Below are 22,827 nucleotides of genomic sequence, written 5' to 3'. Positions count from 1 at the left end.
GATGGGCCTCAAAACTTCTGCACGGCACACTTTTATCAGACCTCCCCCTGCCACATGGGCCCCCAGGGAGAAAGGGCTCAGGGAGAGAATCCGAGCCAACTCCTATTACTGAGTATTTAAAGACACCTCCTACCCCACCCAATTCTTTGTAATGAAAATATATAAACAAATGACAAGACCTCAAAAATCAACCCTGGTTTACCTTTTCAGGGTGAAAAAAATAACTAATGATAAATTTTGCGACAAGACAAACTCCTAAGCAGCCTGCAAACCAGCTGTCCCCTGAGGCGACGTGGCTCAGACAGGAAGACATGGAAGGCCAAGTCGCTGTTCTGTCTCCTGCGGGGACACAGGCAGGGACTCTGGAGACAGCTGCCAATCACTCGGGCTGGAACAGCGAGAAAGGGCAGCTCCTACCCCACATCCCTGCTTTGACGCAAAAGTGTCCTCTCAAGGCTGGTTCAGCCCACTCTGTCACCGTAGGCAGCAATAAAGCCTTTTGTCCATTTCTTATAGTCTAAGGGAGTCTCTCCCTGAGCATGACAGTCAGCATCACACTTTCCCCTCTGAAGAGTCTCGGGTACTGCCTAGAAAGGTCCTTGCTGCCCATCTGGACCACGTTCAGGGCATCCCTCTTCCCTAGGGTACCCAGGGATCCCTGCATGGTTTGACCCCTATGTCAAACCCTGCTTTAGACACTCCTTAGTCAAGGTGGTGGCAAAACGGTATTTTAGCTTTGATTTTAATGTGTTAGTTTTGTTTTTAAGGCAAAAGCATTTGTGCTTTGTTTGTATAACTAAAAATAAAAGTAAATAAGGCATAATGGATATGTGTATACAGAAATGCCTTGTGTAGGCAAGAATGCTTAAAGGCATAAATACATGAAAGAATACAATAATCCATAATGCTTGAATAGGAAATAAAGTGTATGGAAGGAATCATGAATGAGTGTGAGCATCAATGAATGCATTCAAACATTAAAAAAAAAAAACAAATGCTAGCATAAACAAACTCGTTATGAATACAATAGCACATACCTGCATGGAAGAAAAGAGGATGAATTTATGGATGAATAGATGATGGATGGATGGATGGATGGATGGATGGATGGATGGATATGCAGAGGAATTCAGCAATGTCTAAATGCTTGTTTGAGCACTTCACTGCATGAATGCATGAATTCATGAATAAATGTTGGTGTGTATAATGACCAAAAGGGGAAGCAGAGAATAAACAGGGCACGTAAGTTTCACTTGGCATTGGAGAAAACAGAGAGTAAAGTAGAAATATAAAGGTTCAAGATCTATATGCTACACACCCAGGAGATCTGTAAGGAATATTGTTCCACAAAAGCTGGTCAGGGAAGGTGGGCCTCCCTCGGCATTCTCCAAGGGCTCGACATCAGTAATGGAAGGCGGGAGGGTGGATGGTGGGGCAAGAATAAGTGGGAGCATGGGGCATTCGGAGGAAGGCAAGAGCATATGTTGTGGGAGAGGAGCACAGGAAAGAGGACAGGACCTCAAGAAACTTCACTCGCCCATGCCTGTGCCGTGGCCTGGTGGGGGCCCTGCATGGGGCTGAATGCACAGTGGGCAGATAACTGGTCTGCCATAGGTGGCTTACGCGCCTTCAGGCTCCTGAGGAAGAGTCTGTGTGCCATTTACGTCACCATAACCTGGGCATCTAAGCCACCCCTTATACTTTCAACCGATCCTAACCAGGACTAACCTCCAGTAAAGACTTAAGTCATAGTCACCTACATAAATAAACGCAGGCACACGTTTCATGTCTGGTTTCCAGGAATGCCAAAGAGCCTGGAAGTTGCAGTCTTCCTACAGAAATACTAGCTTCCCCTTATAACTAGAGCCCGTGGGCCAACAGGCGACAAGAACACACATATCCTGCTTTTCTTCCCAAATTCAGCACTAAATACAAGAAGAGCTACAAGGAGCAAATGATTTTTCACTAGGAAGTGGATTTTCCTTGGTTGCAGAATGATTATTAACTCAGCCTCTCCACACCTCACTTTCCTTTCCTTGATATGAAAGATGGTACATGAAAAACACTGTCCCTAGAGATGGCTCTTGAGCCCTTAGATATCTAACACCCATTTATTTATCTGTCTGTTGCCCAAGTTCTGAAATAGCTGCCATCAGGCTCCACCTGATAGGTGTAGACCAGGCAGGTTTAAGGTCATTCTGGCTGCCCCTACCCCTGCAACCCTCTGCCTCCCAGCCCGTGGTTTACCTGTTGGGCGAAGGGACAGAGGTGACCCTGGCTTGTGTTACTGAAGAACACATTGATGAGCTTCCAGTCATTTTGAAAGTCAAGTTGCTGGAAAAAAAAAAAAAAAAAGAAAGAAAGAAAGAAAAAGGACAAGAGCATAAAAGGAGAGAGTGGTAAGACATGGCATTAAGAGAACTTTTTCCTTTTCAAATCTGTCAATTTCATTAGCCACACCCATAAAATCATATTTATGCATTTTTTTCCAACGAAGAAGTACATGGGAGGAATCTAAAGTTGTATAAACGCTCTAGAAGGCAATTTGGCAAAATGCATCAAGAACTATTTTTTAAGGGAATACCTCTTGATCTAATAATTCCACTTCCCAACATATATTTTAAGGAGACAAGGATACATGAAAGATTTAGCCGCAACGATGAAGACTTGTTTATAAGCATGAAAAACTGGCAACAACATAAATGTCTAAAATAGGGGATTGCTGTATAAATTGTGGAACGCTCATAAGATGTAGCTGTTAAGACAACGCCGGAAATGTAATTATCGTCATGGGACATATTACACTGAGAAAAACAGGTTATAACAAGTAGCTACATCTAGTAACATCCCTGTTTAATAAAATATATGCTTAGAAAAAATACAGAAGGGAATATACATCAAGTTGTTAACAGCAATTATCTCGGGGTATCAGGTTGAAGAATGGTCTTAATATTCTTTTTGTTTATCTGTGTTTTCTGATTTTTCTATAATGAACGTGTATTAGTTGCAGAACAAAAAAAATAAACTTTCATTTTGTTTTTCAAGAGGCAACGCGGTGCGCTTGAGAAACCTTAGACTGTCACCCAGGCTGCACTTTAGATTTTAGCTTAACTAGCTGTGTGAACTTGGGCAGGTCCCATGACTCCTTAGGAATTCACTTTCTTCATCTGTAAAATTATGGGATTAGGTTCAGGATCTTCTAGCCATTCTCCAGAATGTTATGAGTATTCTAGAAATTCTGGAATTCTCCCAGTAGGGGAAACACTTAATAGCATAGCTCCTGCACTCGTCACTGTTCTCGTAGAACCTGAAATGACCTAGCTTTAATCCCCGAACTCTGTAATGAAGTCATGGCTGGCCCAGAAAGCATCTTCCCTTGGTTCCAGCAGTCCAAGCTCAGTGCTGGTTACAGCCAGCTTGGTGGCAAGGCTTGCCTTGACCTGGTACTTGCCTGTAAGGAGGCCACAAAACATTTGGGGATGCTTATTACAAACTCCTACGAGTAAAGAGCATCTGAACTGCTAGGAGAATGGGTTTGTTGAGGCTCAGAAGCTTGCCCCAGCACACGTGCCAGTCTCAGAGCCTGAGGCCACCGGGCACACTGCCCAAGACCCCAGCATGTAGGTTACATGACCTCCACCTAAGACCTAAAATGAATATGAAAATAACAGCAGTCATCACCTCAATGTCATTGGCAACTACAGGCTTTCATTGGAGCAATGCCTCCATGCCAGGCACCTCTGATGCCCCATTTAATCCTCCCTAAGCCTGTCCGGTAGCCTCTTTTATTACCTCCATCTCATAAATGTAGAAACTGAGGCTTAGCGAGGTCAAGGGCCTTACCCAATGTCACACAGCCAACAGGCTGAGAAGTCAGGATTCACAAAGTGTCTCCCTCTGGAAGCCAAGCTCTCAAGTACCTTCCCGGGTGGGAAGTCATTTTCATCTGCTGACTTTTAGCAGGACCACATTGCGGACGTAAGAAGAAGCCCTGTGTTTTAACAGACTCCAGAGAATTGCCACCGAAAGGGCATCTTTGGGGAACCCAGACCACACTGGTTGCTGTGTTCAGGGCACAGTGGCAGTGGGGTCATGCCTGCCCAGTGTGTTTGGTCTGACAGCCTCGGAGCAGACACGGGCAGCCCCGACCTCAGAGTCAGTTGGGACCTCACCTGGTTCTCCCTCATGCTCCGCACCAGTCCTTCCGCCTCTACCCGTAAGTCTCTGCAGAGAGGGAGCGAGCAGAGAGGAAAGTGAGTCCAACAGAGCTTTGTTGAGGGCTGGAGGCTTGCCCCTGGCCCCAGCGCAAGTGCCAGCCTCAGAGTCCGAAGCCACACTGCACCACCCCTGGCTTTTGCAGGGCAGACACTGACCTGATTTTTAAAATTAGGCCCATCAGGCAGACTGAAATCCATGCGGGAGACACATTTTGACTCTGATTTAATACAAACCTTTATTTCTAAGCCTCTTTGACTTTGCCAGCACCCACCCCCCCCCCCCACCCATCCAGATGCCCAGGACAGACAGGAAGGAGTACACAGTCCCAGGGGAAGCCAGAAACGGGACTTACTGAGCACCAGTGTGGGCCACCACTGTCTTCCCAGGGGCGCACAAAGGCCTCAGAACAGAAGGGTTGAAATATCTGATGATGTCTGAAAGGACTAAAGAGAGAGCTGCTTTGAGGCTGTGGCCCTGCCAGCTGGAGGGGACCTGTGAAGGCAGACCCCCCTCCCCCCACCTCGTAGGGGGAGGTTCCAGGGTAACTCCACTCTTCCAAAGCACGCCCTTCACAACCTGCCCTCGGCTGCGAGGTCAGTCTCGGAGAGGGCCCCCAGAAGTGACTGGGGCTGAAAGCTAGCACCTATCCAGGGCTAGGCCAAGCCAGCGCTAAGTGCTTTACATGTGTGAAGGGGAAACTGAGGCGGAGAGGAACTAAGCAAGCTACCCAAGTTCTCACGGTAAACTGAGGTTGTTGGGATTTGAACCAGAGCTTTGAAACACCAAGCTTTCCACCGTCACGCACCGTCGACTCGTTAGGGGAAGTGTGCTAGGACAGGGACCCGGGTAGGCTGCCTCCCAGCCCCCCTTCCTCCTCCTGAGAGTGACAGCAGGGCGGGAAAGCTCCGGGGAACACATGTCCCAGAGCTGACAGCCAGAGGACCGCTAAAAATAGTGCTGTCAGGAGTAGTTAAGTTGTATCTTGATCCCAAGAGAGGAGAGGGCAGAGCCGGGAGAGTGTCATGGGAAGGAGATGCCTCCCCCCACCCCCAATCCCTCCTTCCCTTTTACCCCCATCCAGAAGGGCCTGGGGCTCTGTGGGAGCAGAATCCAGCCCATACTGTGCAGATAGCAGACAGCGGGCGGGAAGTCAGGAGACCAGTCTCTTGGCTTTGTCCGCCTGGACAGTCACCCAAGTCATGTGTGACTGGGTCTTCATCTTCAATCCAAACTAATGAGCTTCCTTTTCTAAGTCCTGACCAACTAGGAGGAGAAGCCCCTTCCCACATGTGGTGAGAAAACAGGAAGCTCAGAGGCCAGCTGAAGACGACAGGGACAGTGTATGCACACGCGCGTGAGTGCATACACTCGCTCCCCTCAGGAGAGCCTGTGAGAGCAAACGACAAGACATGAAAAGCTGGTGCCAGGTCTTTGGGAGAGAATCGCTTTCCAAAGTAGAGGTGTTTGTATCGTATTGTTCTTTTGTGATCAGACGGGACCATGCTCTTTTCGCATAAATCTTCCCGTCATTTTGTTTTAGGGCTGCCTCTCTCTCAGTCTCCAGTGAGGTCACAACGAAAGGCGCAGGCTGTGGGGCTGGTACTCTGCCACGTACTGATCGTGTAACTTTGGAAAAGTCCATTCACCTCCTCAAGACTTAGTTTTCCCATCTGCAAAACGGCCACGGTGGGCAAGGGCATGGCTAGATCTGAAGAGCTCGGAGGTTCTGGGATTGAAGGACAGGTGGGCCGAGCCAGATAAAGTTGGGCCAACCCTAACAGACCGCTGCACAGGCCTGGATGTTCCTGGAGCCCTTTCTCCTCGGCAGACTAGCTGCTGAGCTCCCGGTCGGGCTCTCGGCTCCGCCCCACTCTCCCATGCCTTAGGGCGGCTGCACCAACAGCTCCGGGTGAGGACATTCAGGTGCAAAATATGCCCTCCCTGCCCCGCCTCCTGCTGCAGCTCTGCCTAGTGGGACTCCTGGTCACTCGGCTGGTGTACGAGGGGCCACCAGGACTTTTTACCATGTGGGTGAGGGGCCAAAAAATGGATACGAGTTGAGAAATCAGGCACAGCAGCAGCTGTGTTTGCGCTGCAGAGCCTAAACTACATCCCACCTTCCCAGACACCCCAAATATCCCACCACGCTTCTCTTTTCCTACCATTTAAAGGAAAATGGGGCCAAACCGAGGCAGAGCTGCGACAGCCACTAAGTTGTTTGGGGCGTCTTCTTTTGGAACACTTTGACCTTCTGCAAGGGGACCCTGGCACCACTTTGGTCAGCAATATCCCCTCACCCGTCAGTCAAATCCTGGAGGGCTGGACATCCGGTCTCAGCCTTCCCTGCTGGAAGGGGAGGGCTGAAAGCAGGGGCATTATCCTGCTCATCCCTGTCCTTTGCAGAGATCCTAGTCATTCCCAGGCCCTGGGAGAAGTTCACTGGCTGGGCTGACAGGGCACTATGTACCTCACTCCCTGTGCTCATCGTGTGGAGGTAACATTGCAGCATCTTTAATTATGAAGTGAAAGGTGGTTTCCTCGTTCTTGGCTTGTGAGCACCAAGCACAGGTGACTAACATCCCGCTAGGCTAATGCAGCGGCATTAAGGGACTTGGGGGCTTCAGAAGGTCTCAATAAAGTTGTAAGGGACCTTTGACAGTAAATGAGAAAAGCCAGGTCACGAATTGCATATTCATAAGCACATTCGTATGTGAAAAGGCCAGAATGTTACACACCGATCATCTCTGAGTACTGGGATTAGAGTTAATTTTTATTTTCTTCATTTCGTTTTCCTGAACCCAATTGACATCTTTATTTTACGAGTAAGGAAGTTATTACAAAATGAAATAGACTGAAAATTAGACCTGGGTCTTCTCCTTGGTGCGGGGAGAGGGGAGTGAAGAATGGTGGAGAGTTTCCCTCGAGGAAGTGCTACAAGTCCAGCCTTGGGGTCCTCGGGGAGAAGGAGCTTCAGGACTCCACCACCTTTGAGGTCTCCCCCGGTTCCCTTAACCTAATGCCTCATGCCTTCTTTTTGCTCAGAGACCCTCAGACACATTTCTCATGCCCCCCACCTTTTGGGTATGTGACTTTTCATACCCTGGCTCCATGATGAAATAGCCAATAGGATACACGCTCTTCACTAACCCAAATGCTGCTCTGTCGGGAGGGATGGGGACAATCTGGAACATGTCCATAAAGACACAGGACTCACCTGTCACCACTTCCATGCATGCCTGCTGTGGCCTTCTGTCCGTCCTGCAAGTAAAAGCAAACATGCAAGCATCAGACTGCACCTGTCAACCCTTTCTCTCCACTAAAGTGGTCTAGTTCATAACAAGCCGTGGCTCAGCCTCGCTCTGGTTCTGGATTTGTCCTTCCTGGCATCAGAGACACACCACAGATGGCTATGGAGCCACCAGAATAGGGTGAACAGCTTTGCTGGGTCCTCCTCTAGTCTGGCCCAAAGCTGGAAGGGGATGCAGCCCCGGTGTAGAAGGAGAAGGACCCCGGCCCAACCCTGCATGCTTCCCCCAAAGCAGAGCAAGGAGACAGGTGTTAGGAAGAACTCCATATTCGGCGCCTCCCCCCCCCCCCTTTCCTCCCTATTCACCCAGAGGACCCCAGGGGGATGTGTGGGCACAGGAGTGTCGGGCGAGGAGGCAGGAGGCTGGGTTCTCATCCCTGTTTTGCCACCTGCTCCTGAGGCCACTTGGAGCAAGCTGTCTCCTCCCTGGCCCTCAGGTTTCCCCAACAACCAAGCCAAGAGATGAGAGCAGATCCTATTGGAGGCTCCTCTCAGCTCTATGGCTCTGTGGTTCCAGAACAGTTACCATTTTTGCTTCTCCAGGTCAACGGTCCCAGAGTCTGGAGGCTGGAAAAGATAGGAGGTGTGAACAGCCCAGCCAGGGAAGGAGGCAAGAGCCTGTCCTTGTGAGACCCCGGCTGCCTCCTACCAATAAAAGGGAGCCCATGGATCCAGAGAAAGGCCAACTCTGCTCATGAATGTCAGGCTTCCTATGCAACACGTTTGCTCATTTGTTCGTCAGAGCCCAGAGCAACCGAAGGTATGAATGTTTTCTTCGGAACAGGAAACAGCAACAGCAGAGCTTAGATTCAAACGCCTCTGTGTAGAATGTTAACCTCCACTTAGACACAGAAGGGGTTGTTTTACTGCATGACGTTTCTCATCTGAAATTCTGTTTATTGCCTGTCTCCCTTGACTCAAGTGTTAAGTGCATGAGGGCAAGAGTTTGTGTCTGTTTTGTTCTTGACTATATTCCTCGGACCCACAACAGTGCCTGACACATCAGAAGTATTCAATGAATATTTGCTTGGTAAGTGTTTTTTGACTGAATGATGCTTCTCATTTTCCTGTCGGTAAAATGCTGGACAACACAGGACACTCCCTGCTGAAGATGTTCCCTGACTTTGGACGGAGGCAAGACTGTGGGAAGCCACCTGGGCATTGTGTCCTTTACAGGCTTCTAGGGGAGTCTAGAATTGCGTCCAGTACATAGAAAGTACTCAGTGTGTATTAGCTATCATCAGTAGTAGTATTTTCACAGGTTCTGACACAAATTTTCTCTCTCGACTTCCTAGAAGATAGTGTCTCCAGGTGTCATGGTGACAGGTGACAGTTGTACTCACACTACCTACACCCAGTCTTCTGCTGCTTCTCTTTAAAGAGCCTGACTATCCTTACCCACCCCGCTCAGCGGACAACCAGTCTGTAAAACTGGGTCACACTTCTGGAGCCTTCTTGGGAGGGCAGGCTGACCACAACCTTCATCTAAGTGGGACAAAGTGTTTTTACTCCCCAGGAAGAAGGAGTTTGAGAGGTAAAATTTCCAGGGAAATGTGGCAAGCTAAACAAAAATCAGGAATCATAAACCAGGATGCCAGGCCGTGAAGTCATGAGGGCAGCGGGCTGCTGGGCTGAGGCAAAGTGGGCAGCTTGTGCCCAAGCAAAGGGGACCTGAATGATAGCAGAGCCCCTGCCCAGAACAAACTTGTTGGGGCTGGTGAGGGGAAGGAAAGAGAGAACAAGAGGAACAAGGTGGGGAGAGCGGGGGAAGAGCCCAGTTAGAAGTCACAGAAAGGGAAGGCTAGGACAAACCCAGCAAACTCCTATGTCTCCATCTTGCCTGCTGGCAGCCATTTTCTCTCCATATCACCTTGGCTGAATGCACTATGGCACTGGAGATGCAAACCTAAATGAGACACAAGCCTGGTCTTCAAGGAAGTTGCTAGAATGACCTGTAACCTCCCCAGCACAGAAAATGCCTAGAACTCTTAGTTAAGCAAACAAAGCAAAACAAAAGAACAAGTCATAGATACTATGTGCAGTATAACCCTATTTAGGCTACACACACTCTCTCCCTATGTATTGGTGTGTGTGTGTGCACGCCTGTTTGTGTGTGTGTGTGTGCGCGCGTGCTTGTGCAGACTGAGCAGAAGAGGTGATCAAATGAGATCTTCAATTTTTTATTCTGTATACATGTATTTTGTTTGATTTGTTTTAACGTTTGTTTATTTTTGAGAGAGAAAGCAAGCGGGTGAGGGGCAGAGAGAGAGGGGGACAGAGGATCCGAAGCGAGCTCCGCACTGACAGCACAGAGCCCAATGTGGGGCTCGGACTCATGAACTCTGAGGTCACAACCTGAGCCAAAGTTGGAAGCTTACCCACTGCCGCCCAGGTGCCCCTGATTTTTTCTTATACATTTCATATGTACCGCATGTTAGTTTGGAAAAATATTTTATGAGCATTTGTAAATCTGCTCTTTAAAGTTCTTTGAGGAGGGGCGCCTGGGTGGCTCAGTCGGTTGAGCATCCGAACTTCAGCTCAGGTCACGATCTCGCGGTCTGTGGGTTCGAGCCCCGTGTCAGGCTCTGGGCTGAGGTCTCGGAGCCTGGAGCCTGCTTCCGATTCTGTGTGTGTGTGTGTGTGTGTGTGTGTCTCTCTCTGCCCCTCTCCCGTTCATGCTCTGTCTCTGTCTCAAAAATAAATAAAAATGTTAAAAAAAAAAAAAAGTTCTTTGAGGAAAAGTTGGTCTGGCTGAATTAAACAAATGCATACTACAGGCACAGATAAGTGAGCCTTAGTTACAGAAAGTTCCAGGAATTAAGAAAAAAAAAAGTACCAGTGTTATGAATTCTTTTCTTTCTAAATTCACTGCTTTCCGTGATTTTTCCCTGGCCCCATACTTTCTATAAACCAGGCTGAGTTCACAATCGCAGTCTCTGGGTAGACAGGAAGGCTGCCTCCTAGGAGCTGTGTTTCCAGGTTTTACCCTGAAGGCTGAGGTGCCGTCTGTATGATGATAAGATTCTGGAAGCAGGGAGTCCATCCCTGACTGGAGCTGTGTTCAGTGCCAGGCCAGCTCACAGGAGGAGAAAGGGGGGGCCAAGAGTGACAGGCAGGAGCCCTGGGGTCTGCATAATTCATGAGCGCGAGAGCTCCCAGAGCTGCAACCACAGAGGGGAAGTCATCACCCCTAGCCAGGTCTAACTTTAGAGACCTGACTTAGGGGGCTCCCTTCACTGAACTTCTCTACCTACACGGGAGAGTGCTCGAGTCCTCCAGCGAGGGTCACACACGTTCCGGGCACACAGGGACACGTGGGCTCAGCAAACTCAACGTGCTATCTGTGACGTGAAGCCTCTTTTCTCAATCACCTCCCCTTCCACACTCTCCCACTAGCAGACCCCCACCTTCACCCCCATCTACGCACACTCAAGGTCACACCAGGCACAGATAGCCTTGCCTGCCAGGTTCCCCTGGGCTCCTGGTCTGTTTTCTAATGTGAAGTCTGGTTCTTTCTGGAGGGACAGCACTGGGCATGGGGAGTGGGCCAGGGCTTGTGGCGAGGGGACAGGGGAGGGCCGCTGGGAAGGAGCTGTGGTAGGTGGAGGAGGGAGAAAGGCACTGGAGGGGATGGTGGGGGAGAGGAATGTCTTGGTTCCAGGGCTGCGATGCAGCAGGACTCGGGTAGAGCGGAGAATGCTGGCCTGGGCACCCCTTCCCAAGACCCGGCCAGGGTTGGGGTGGGGGGCGGGTCCTGCTGGAAGCCAGCACCGACCTGGGAAATCATACTGGCGTTTGGCTCTGTTCTCCAACCCCCTTATCTCCAGACCCTCTTTCGCTGCTCATCTCTCTCTCCTTGTTCTTTCCGCCTCACTCATTGCTTTCTTTCCCCTTCATCTGACCATATAAAATATACCACCTAAAATCTATTAGCAAAGATGGGTAGATTTTTAAAAATTCACCAAGCATGTAAGGATGATTTTTCTTTAGCTCATAAATAGAAAGTTTCAGAGATGATCTTTAAATTTCTCTGTGATCTTTGACTTTATTTATCCATTGATTTAATTCTTTAATGAGAAACTCCCAAAGTTTCCTCATCCTGATGTAAAGGGAGTCATTCATCTGATTTAAACACACACACACACACACACACACACACACACACACACACACAACCCTCTAGGGTTTAGAATGCTTCTGAGTCAGAGTATGTTCTTCTCTCCCGAAATGAAACACCTTGCCTGACTACCAGGCATGCATCTGAGGCTCACCAGTCCCAAACCCTGACTCCCACCTCCACATCCTTGAAATACTCACAGGTTCCACGTAGCCCAGGGCTGCCACAAATTTTATATCAGAAGGTCTCACAGAGTGGACTGCAAAGACAAGAACTCTTTTAAGAAGGTCTAGATCTGCATTCCCCCCAAGATGAGCCAATGATGCTAGATGGCAGGGGCAGGCCAAGGCAGTGAAAAGCCATGGCAGTGGAAAGCTGAAGACCAGGTGGTCACTGGGACCCATAGGAACCCAGCTGAAAAGAGGCTCATTCTTCTCTGGAAGCCACAGGTATCCCATGGAAGGTCACTCATGGCCCTTCTTTTCCCTCTTGCTGCCTCTTGGTTCCCTCTATCCCTTGGCGCTGCATTTCCCCATTAATAAGTAACCAGTAATGACCTGAAATGACCTGAAAATGACCTGGGTACAAAAGGGATAAATGTCAGCTTGAAGAGTGCCAGAGAATGGCACTCAAAGAGTGCCGGAGAACATCACTCTGTGAACACACAGAAACCTCAGATGCAAGCCATATGCAAATGGTCCACCAGGAAGCCTCCATGACCCACCTGGGCCACAAGCATTTTTAGAACTAAGTCTCCCTAGAAACCACGGACCTAGTCCTGGTCATGTTACAGGGCCATTACAAGTAAACTTCCTAAAGAGATCATTTCCTGAGAGGTGCATCGATTTCTTTTTCTAGCTACACTCCTTATATAACAGAATAGTAAGGATAGCATGCTTAACTGGAAACTGATAAGATAGTGCAATGCAAACATAAGCAAAGCCATTAAACATGGTCTATAATGCAGCCGTTTGATAGAATAAAGTCAGAGAAGACAGCCAGCTCAAGAGCAACACTCATACCATGCAGGTATTAGACAAATCTAGCCTGTTATAGGAGAAAAATGTCTACAACAGCCACTGTAGCTTACATTACGAGATCCAGGAAGGCACATGAGTGACCAAGTTCTAACCCACAGGTCCTATGGCACCATCTGGGCCCCCTGAAGGTGAGCTCCCAGAGGTCACCCTTTCCCAGGCAAGCCACTGTGGGGCCATGTTGGTTCTATCTCTGGTGTCCTTCTATAGAAATGGCTGAAGGGAAAGGAGGAGGTGTTAAGGACTGAGGCTGGGGAAGAGGCTTGGATGGCCAAAGGATACAAGAGGAGTAGGACTGGAGCCTCTGCTGGCTACCTCACAAAGAAGATGCCAGCCTTCCAAGCTCATGGCTCAGGGTCACATACCTGACTTCGGAGGCACACTGGATCCTGACTTCTTTGGGTTGCATGAGAATGCAAAGTTCTTCAGGGCCTGCAACAGAAACCAAACATCAGAAACATCAACTGCCCTCGTAGAGAAATATTGTAGGTCCTGAAATCTGGTGTACTTTGACCATGTACTTGTTCTCTCTAGGCTCAAAATTCAGAAGCAGTGATTATCCATAGTCATGTTCATCATAGTCCCCGTTCACCTAGTGAAAGGGGACATGTGTCTATTGACAATGCCCTTAGCAAGTGGCAGGTAAGGATGCCTCAAAACATATGTGTATTTTACCACAGTAAAAAAATAATTAAGAAGAGACCCAGTATATCTAGACTAAAAAGTTAAAAATAATCCATTCTATGCTATCATATTTTTTATATTATCTACTTTCCCTCTTTTAACTTGCTTCTCTGCATAAAAGCAGGTACAGGAGGCATTATGTTCATGTGCTGCTGGAAATGAATGGTAAACCAGGAACTGGGAAACTCGGGAGTCCCCACCATATCAGTGTGTCCTAAGCCCAGAGGGGCTGCTGAGAGCAGAGAAGGGACTGGGTGACCAGCACTCGGGTTCACATGACCACTCAGGCTTCGTCAGATGCCCACACAGGTCCAGAGCAGTCTCTGCTGGCAATCACATAGAAGGCGTTGGGAAGGAAGATCATCTTTTCTCCCCAGAATCAAGAGTAGAAGAGGAAATATGCCAACAGGGGAAAACACACCATAAATAGGGTGCTTGACCACATCTCGCTGTCACAAGACACAAGTTAATTTCTCTGGAATTACTGATTTCGGTAAGAGATAAAGAATTTATTCTCAGCCCTTATCTTGTGGATGTTCTGGGAAGACCTCACCCAGATGCCTCCAGATAATTCACGGCATCTGCTCAAGGTTCACAGAGATAACAAGCCCATTTATAACTCTTTCTGGACGCTTCTGGGAACCACCAGCTCGGAATGCAGAGATGATGAGCCTCAAATTCCAGGAGATATGGTTGTGCCCTCTCTGCTGTACCAGGCAGCTTCACTGCTCCCGGGGGAAGCAGCTCATCCAGCCCATTCCATCCAGACCTCAGGGGGGCACCTGCCAACTTGCATCGAGATTTGGATATACCCACCAGAAAAGGAACCCACCCAGCCACCCCTCTTCTCCTACCAGGACAAAGCCCTCACCTCTGGTGATAGTTGCTTTTCCAGTGTGTTCTCGCCAGGAGAGGTAGTGGCCTGGGTGAGCCCTAAAAGAAAGCAAATACAGTTCAGATTATTTAGCTGCAGCTTTAGATTTACAGATTTCATGTCCTTCCTTCCAGCTCTATCTATGTGCCCAGCTCAGTAATGTCCCTTGTAGTAGAAAAGTCCAGGTTCATCCCTCCAGCTATCTCCTCCATTGTCAGGGACACCGCTTTCATTAACACAGCCTATTAAGGCAAAGTCCCCAAGTTGAAAAGCAAGAGTGTTACCTGGCAGGGGTCAGTAATAACCCTGCATCACGCTGTTATCTAGCAATAAAGGTATAAAGATACCTTTATTGGCTCCTTAGCAAAGGGCAGAACTCTTAAGGTAATGTTGGACACCTAGCTGCTGTTGTTTGGGGATCCAGGACAAAGCAAGGGAGGCAAAGGACATTCTGGAATAGTCTGAAGGGTTAGGTGAGTTTCAGAGGTAACCATGAGATTCCCGTGGGGATGTCTAGAAGGGTCTTGTTGAGTGTGAGGTGGAGGGGGAAGAAAAGGCAGGTAGAGAAACCGCAAACCTCAAAGACATTCTCTTCCTCCCAGCTGACTTTGGGGCAGTCTCACAAAATATTTACATTTTCTTTACCTTCTCAAAATATAATTTACATATGATAAGACTCATCCTAAGTGTGTAAGCCAAAGAGTTTTCCCATAAAACATTTAATTTTTGAAATACACAAGTAACACTATAGTACCTTTAACAGCCCTCCAAATAAAGGAACAAAAATTCGCCCACAGTGCCACTACCCCAATAACCAAACGTGAATTGTTCACTCTCTTGGGTCTATCATCAGGCTCCAGACGGGGCACTCTTTCCATTTAGTTATAATCAGTGTGGATTACATTATATCCTGCAAGCTCCCTTTAATATTGTATTGTGAGTATTCTTTATATTGCTATGTAATGTTGATGTTTACTTTAACAGCTTCATGATACGTTTATGATACTGATACCTAATCATAAATCCTGGTCCCTTGTGTCTTCTGACTTTCCTTGCCCAGTTCTCTGCCCCTGGTACACTCTTTCTGTAAGGATGTACCATGTGAGAAGGCCCAAACAGCATTAGACAACACCAAAGTGGGGGGCCTGACCTGAGGGAGATGGCTCGATTTCTTTTCTACCTCTGCCGTCTTCTGCAGCTTTACCTTTTGACCCTGAAAAGTATTTATCTGGAGTTTCATAAGCAGCGAGAGTATATTTCCATTTCATGCCCACTGTGAGATCAGGCACTGATTTCCATATTGGAGCTCACGGCAGGAATGATTGCTGTAACTTGCCCCAGATCTCAGTGATAATCCTTACATTCCCAGAAGAAAGCTTTCTGGGCAGAAAGAGCCACATGACAGGGAGGAACAGGGGTGTGGACAGGGACAGAATGCTAGAAAAGGCTGGAGCAGATTTGTAAGTGGAGGGAAGGGTAGAGGAGGGTAGAGGCAGGCAGCTGGGCTATGGAGCTGCAAACGCCAGACTCCTCCGTGAGCAACAGGGAGCCATGACCGATCTTCAGAGACAGGAGTGTTGACGTGTGTTTTAAGATGATCATCACTCTGGGGGTGGTAGGGTTGGTGAATTAGCAGGGCAAGGAGGAGAGACTTATTTTTTTTAAGCTAGGATACAAATGTATATGGTAGCTAACACTTATATGCAGCTTCTATACGTCAGGCATCCTAAGACTTACATGAAATAATTCATTCATCCTCATGACAACTCTCTGAGATAAATGCTATTAGCCCTACCTTATAGATAAGGAACAGCATCAGAAAGCTTAAGTGACATTTTAAAGGTGACACAGTTAGCAAATGGTGACTGCAGGATTTGAAAATGGGCAGTCTGGTTCTGTGGGCTGTGCTCATAGCCAACAACCTAAGTGTAAGTCACAGCCTAAGATCTAGATCAGGCATCGGCAAACATTTTCTGCAAAGAGCCAGATAGTCAATATTTTGGGTTTTGCAGACCATACAGTCTCGGTCTTCAGTTCTGCTATTGTAGTGTGAAAGACATCATAGACAACATGTAAACAGATCAACTTTCTGGAGACTGAAATTCAAATTTCATATCATTCTCATGTGTCATGAAATACCCTTCTATTTTTCCCAACCATTTAAACCTTTAAAAACCTTTGTGGATATCAATGAACGGATTTTAAGGTGTATATGAAAAGGCAAAATACCCAGAATGGTCAACAGAATATCAAAGGAGAAAAAAGTCAGAGGCCTGATACTAGCCAACCTCAAGACTTACTATAAAGCTACAATGTGGTATTGCCAGAAAAACAGACAAAGAGATCCGTGGGATGGAGTAGAGAGCCCAGAAACAGACCCATGGAAGTAAAGTCAACTGATCTTTGACAAAGAAGCAAAGGCAACATAATGGAGAAAAGAGAGCCTTTTCAACAAATGGTGCTGGAACAAATGGACATCTACATGAAAAAAAAAATCTAAAAATGTAAAATCTATTCTCAGCCCACAGGCCATACAAAAACAGGCAAAAGGCCGGATTTGGCCCCATGGCCATTATTCGCCAACCAATCAATGCTCAATCTATTCTGCTACTATAAAGAGATCATCAAGGTAAAACAGTAAAATGGCATCTGGGGATCAGCAGTAGCCTTTAGCCCCAGGAAGCCCAGATGGGAGCCTGGGATCTGCCTCTAGATGTCAGGTCGGCTGTTGCTGAAGCTCTTCACTGGGCTTTGCCAGAATCCCACAGGTAAAGGAGCATTGGTGCTGGAAGCCAACTATCCCGTTGTCTTTGAGAGATGTCCTGTTCAGCACATATCCTAGTCTTCCAGGCTCTAAGCCTGAGAAACAAACAAACAAACAAACAAACAAACAAATCTCTCCTCAAAGAAACCCTTTGGTCCCCTGCTATAAAAAGTAGGTTCCTTAGAAAGATTTTTATGACTGTTAATACACTCAGCTCTCTATAATTTCTAAAAAAATTTCAATCAAATAACATAAGCAGAATACCTAGCCCAGTGCCTGCACAAGGTGTATATTGAAATATGTTCCTTTTGAGGAAAGGTGCTATTCCTTATCAAAACAATCCAGAGAGAAAGCGATCATTATTAGCATAATTTCGTAGCAGAAGTAGTTAACATTGTTCTTTCAAGAAGTAGGATTGGGTTGAGAGTCTCCATCTGCTGACTCTAGCTCTGAAAGGCTTTAAAGGGGCTCAAAGGAGACTGTTCTTGAAGACAGTAGATGGATCCCTACATCTCTTTCCTGCAAACACTATGGGATCTTCTGGGCCTTGATTTTTCCCTCTGCAGAAATCCTATTGTGCATTTCCACATTCTCTGTGTGTGTGCACATGCGTGATCGTGCCCTTCCACTGAGAGTCAAAAAGGCAGCAAGAACTGGAGGGGTCAATAGCCAGAGAGAAGGGAAGTGAAGAGCATGGGCCCAACATTTGGTGCTGGTTTTACCCTAGAAACATTTGCCAAATCTTTGACAAGAGACATCAGCAAGTAAGAGGCTAACATGCCACGCAGAGCTTCAGGCAGTTGTGTGAAACTGGAGAGAAACACTAGGGTGTAATGTGCATCAAGGAAGGCAGGCCTGGTAAACATCCTGGGTTTCAGTTGGTGCTTCAAAGAGCTAGACCCTTGGAGTAGGGATAAACTTGAAATAGGCCATCCTGCAAAAAAGACGGAGTCCACTTTGAATCATTTTTATTCCAGGATAGACTAAGGTGATATGCCCCTACCTGTCTGCTTTTACGAAGGAAGATAGCACCATCCACAACATGAAATTGTATTTCTAATGCCCGGCTTCCAATTAAAAAAAAAAAAAAAATACCAGGAAACACCACCAAATAAATAGAAACCAAGAGAGAAAACAAAAAAACAAAACAAAACAGACAAAAGACAGTGTATAGTAGTGAACTAATAAATGGGTAACATCCACGGCTCTATTAGCCTAATGTTTTGTTTCAAGTTAGGGTGAGAGGTGAACTAATCAGATTTTTAATGGGGGCAATCCAGGAAATGAGGAAGGTTGAAATACGCTCTTTCTTTTCTCCTGGCTGACTGGAAATCTACATCTGTGCTAGGAAGACCTGGAATAAGTGAAGAGAAGCTTGAGAGTTGATTCAAACTTTGTGTCCTTCTACAACCTACACATATGGACCCTTAGCAACCCAAGTCATTTGAGCACGACCTCTGTCCAAGTCGCTGACTGATCACTAAACCATGCAGACCCAGGGATGACTCCTAGAATGCCGGGTTAAAAAGATAAAAATAAGAAATAAAAAACTGATCAAACACATCAGTGGCTACACATCATGAAGGAGAAGACGGATTCCACAGTTTAAGTCTAGGCAAGTTACTGAAAAACCAACAACCCTCAAAAAATTAAACAAATCCAGAATTGCTAGATGTTTATCAAACATGTCCAGTTTGCAACCACAAATTACTAGACATGCCATGAAACTGAAAAGGGAGCCTTGCACTATGGGGGAAAAACAGCAGTCAATGGAAACCAGTTCTGAGTGGGCCTGGATAGAAGTTAGTAAAAAAAAAAAAAAAAAAAAAAAAGAGATGAAAAAAACAACACTGAAAGATTTATTAGATTGGCTCAACAACAGACTTGAGATGGTAGGAAAAAGAACTTGTAAACTTCAAGCCAGATTGATAGATCAATAGAAGGTACATTTCTGAAAAATAGAGAAGAAAAAAAGATTGAAGAAAAATAAACAGAGCCTCAGAGATCTGTGGCTGCTGCCAAGCACACAAACATACACGTACTGAGTCCCAGAAGAAGCAGAGAAAGAGGCAGAAACGGATTTGAAGAGATTATGGCCGAAAACTTTCCACATGTGAAGAAAGATATTGAGCCACAGATCAAAGAAACTGGGGGTGAAGGAGGGGGGAAACTTTAGGTGGGAAAAACACAGAGAGAAATTTACCCAGATACTGGAACTGTACTAACTGCTGTGTCTACGTGTAGTTCTAAAGCGAAGGAAAAAATTTCAAGGGCAGAAGAAAAACACACAGGAGACCAACGTTATGATTAACAGTCAATTTCTCAGAAACAATAGACGCCCGAAGACAGTGGGATGACACATTCCAAATGGTACGAGGAAAATGATCCCAGATAGAAGCATGGTCAGGTAAGAAGGAATGAAGTGCAGTAAGGGTGAATAAATCCAAAATAATATTAACTGCATAAAGCAGGAGCCAGTACACTGAGGCTCATAGGTCAAATCTGCCCGCAGCTTATTTTTGTATGGCTCTCTGGAGAAGAATGGTTTTCACACCTTTAAAGGTTAAAAAAAAAAAAAAAAAAAAAAAAAAAACGTAATAGAGACCATACGTGAGCCACAAAAGCTAAAATATTTTGTCATTTGGCCATTTATAGAAAAAATTTGCCACCCCTGATAGAAACAATAAAAATAATGGAGGGTGGGGTTTAAAATGCATGTAACATATTGCTGTGTGGGCAGATTCAGAGTCAATGGAGTCACGCCGATAAGGTTTTTCCTTTATCTGGGAGGTGATTAAAGTAATCATTTAATTAGATTTTAACAAGTCAAGGATGCATGTTGTAATTATAAATGCCAAAATAACAAAAACATGTATAATTAGCAGGCTCATGTTCAGCAGGGTAGGGTGGTGGAATTGAAGTAATAAAAATATTTAATCCAAAGGAGGCAAGAAAGAAAGAGAAAAGATCAGAAAAAAGATAGGACATCTGACCCTTCACGTTTCAATGTGTCCTGTTTAAACACACTTGGGAAGACCAGGGAAGAAAAGCCGAGGGGGATGTAGGAGACCCTCCTTCAGTATCTAAAGGGGGCCTGGCCTTGCTCCATAACCTTTGTTCCCCAGAACCAGGAGTGGAAAACGTATAGTAAGTGATAGCTGTGATCATAATTTCAGTGTCACAGAGATGGTTAGCACAAACCATTTCTCAGACCTTTCCAACCTCAATGTTCTGTGATTTCCTCATACAACTACAGAGTTCACGTTTTGGGTTTGTTTTTTTTTTTTTTAAGGTTTGTTTATTTTTGAGAGAGTGTGAGCAGGGGAGGGGTAGAGGATCCGAAGTGGGCTCCACACTGACAGCAGTGACAGCAGTGAGCCTGATGTGGAACTTAACTCACAACTGCAAGATCATGACCTGAGCCAAAGTCGGACTCTCAACCGACTGAGCCACCCAGGAGCCCCCAGAGTTCATGTTTTTAACTTGATGATCTGAATCGCCCATGGTAACTGCTTGGAGTAACTATATCCAGAATCTAAACATTAAGTGCTCAGAAGAGGAGAACTTGGACCCCTTGGTGCTGTCCCTACTGACTCCCAGAGTGACTTGGCCCTCACTCCAGTTCTCCGCTTCCCACCAGATAAATGGGAAAAAAAAAATTCTTGCCTGTTCCCATAGCACCCTGAGGTATTGTGGAAGAAATTATCAAAGCACTTGTGGCATGATTGAACCCCATGAATCTTTCTCTTTTGGAAGATTGTTTTAGCCTCCAGCTCACGGATCTATAAAGGGCTTTGAGCTCCCTGAGAAACTCCCAACTCAGTAAGGTCAGTAAGGGAAAAAAAAACATGTACTTTTCCACGCTGATGGGAATGAAAGAGGAAGGCATCTGTGCACATTCAGAGAAACAGGTCTGGCTGAGATCAGTCATCCAAGTGGGAAGAGCCATGACCACTGGGGTCCTGGAACTAACAAAAGGCCATTAGAGCATCAGGCCTGACGAGGTAAATTCACACACCAGTGTCCTTAGGGAAGCACCTTCTGAAGCAAAGGTCCTCAACCCATCACCTGCTGCCCAGTCCCCCAAGACAGAGGCTCAGATTTGGTTGGCCTGATGTGGGGCCTAGGTATCGTGGACACCAGAAGTTTTTAAAAGCCCTTTGACTGCTGCACCTGTGAGATTAAGAGCCCCAACTCTTCAGGGAAACCCAGAGTGCATTAGCCCAACATCAGGCCAGGGGTAAGGAGGCTGATTTCAAAAGCAAAATTAAAACAGCCCATGCTCTCTTAATTTACAAATTTCCTTCATATTTTTCCACTTATGCTGTGCCTGGGGCACAATTTTCCACCCCTATCCCTGCCTTGAGGAAAGACAGCCATTTTGTGACCTTAATCAAGAATTAATGTCTCTGAACCTTGACTTCTTCATCTATCAAATGGGGATACGACTGGTTTCCTGACCTTCTTCTTGAGGTTGTCTCAAGGATCAAAGAACAGGAAACTGCTGTGTGAACAGAAGAGGGCTGTACACAAGCTAGGAGTGGCTTGTCTCCCCGGATGAAAGGAAGGCCCTCGCCTTGGGCAGTGCAGGGAGGACTTTTAAGGCCAACGCATGTGCAATTAAGGCCACTCTTTAGGGTACATTAAATTCTCAGACTCTTTGAAAAGTGTATTGTCCTCCCAGCAACCCTAAAGGGTAAGTAAGTGGCAGGAATTATGACCCTGTTAACATTTTTATAGGCTCAGAGAGGCTAGTTGATTTTTACCAGCTCACACAGACCATGCCAGCAAGGGCAGGGACAGGCTCTAGGCCAGTGCTGCCATACACCAAGCAGTGAGCTGTCCTGGTGACCTGGGAAGGGGAGGGTTCAAGTCAGCCTGTGTCTGTCCCCTGTGCTGTCTGGGCTGTAAGCAGGTCTTCTGGGATTATCTGTCCCTGCATGCAGCACTTTATCCCATGTACACCCAAGGGCCTGCAGAATGCTGTTGACCTGGGAGGAGGCACCACACATGACTGCCTGTGGGAGCAGAGTCAAAAACCACAAGTCATGCTTGGCTGCTGCTCCAACACCAGGACCGCTTGTGTGCCAAGCATCACAGGATGTCAGCATCTCTCCCTCAGTGTGGTGCTTTGGTGGTCACATGCCATAGTCAGTAGAAGGGGACAGTGAGAATCTTTCTGGGGTAGCTAGACTAACCTCTAAACATTTGTCTTAGAATTCTAGAATGGTGGGGCACCTGGGTGGTTCAGTCGGTTAAACATCTGACTTCGGCTCAGGTCATGATCTCACGGTTCATGGGATCGAGCCCCACATTGGGCTCTGTGCTGACAGCTCAGAGCCTGGAGCCTGCTTCGGATTCTGTGTCTCCCTCTCTCTCTCTGCCCCTTCCTCATTTGCACTAGGTCTCTCTCAAAAATAAACAATAAAAAAAATAATAAAGAATTCTAGAATGGCCAACGTGGGCAGATCTTTGATATCATCTCGTTTAACGTCTCAGGAATCTAAGACCCAGAGAGGTTAACAAACTTGCCGAAGATCACTCAGCAAGTTACTAAAAAGGCCATGATGTGGAATTTGATTCTCCTTAATGTCATCTGATATGCTTTCCTTGGGACCAAAGTCTTTTTAAAAGAATGTTCTTAAAGGGCTTGTTGTGTGTGTTGCTCTATAGCCTGAGTTCCTGGCATGTGGAAATGTATTCTTTTGTCACGTCTATAAGACCAGTTTTTTTTTTTGGCTGTCCTAACTCATCAATCTCAATTTTTCATCAGGCATGCCAAAGAATGATAGTAGTATTAACACGGTCACAACTTTTTGGGTAGAC

The 22,827-nt window shown here is 46.5% G+C and overlaps 1 protein-coding gene across 5 annotated transcripts in view; it reads right to left on the bottom strand.

Moving 5' to 3' along the window:
- Positions 1-22,827, bottom strand: part of PLB1 (phospholipase B1) — a 144,180-nt gene that overhangs the window by 87,133 nt on the left and 34,220 nt on the right. The window contains exons 3-10 of one of the 5 annotated variants that reach the window (XM_040496388.1): positions 14,235-14,296; positions 13,045-13,111; positions 11,843-11,901; positions 8,052-8,092; positions 7,433-7,476; positions 4,571-4,661; positions 4,173-4,224; positions 2,248-2,334 (exon numbers count right to left, since the gene is read on the bottom strand). In XM_040496388.1, the coding sequence (XP_040352322.1) occupies positions 2,248-2,334; positions 4,173-4,224; positions 4,571-4,661; positions 7,433-7,476; positions 8,052-8,092; positions 11,843-11,901; positions 13,045-13,111; positions 14,235-14,296 (503 nt within the window). Of the gene's footprint in view, positions 1-2,247; positions 2,335-4,172; positions 4,225-4,570; positions 4,662-6,380; positions 7,344-7,432; positions 7,477-8,051; positions 8,093-11,842; positions 11,902-13,044; positions 13,112-14,234; positions 14,297-22,827 lie in introns of those variants that run through there. The other 4 variants (XM_040496389.1, XM_040496391.1, XM_040496390.1 and 1 more) reach the window with 4 other exon arrangements.

The sequence above is a fragment of the Herpailurus yagouaroundi genome, unplaced genomic scaffold (assembly GCF_014898765.1).
Source record: "Herpailurus yagouaroundi ecotype Mexico unplaced genomic scaffold, PumYag 188, whole genome shotgun sequence".
NCBI lineage: Eukaryota > Metazoa > Chordata > Mammalia > Carnivora > Felidae > Herpailurus > Herpailurus yagouaroundi.
Note: the sequence above shows the minus strand (reverse complement) of the source record. Positions and strands in the feature narration are given on the sequence as shown.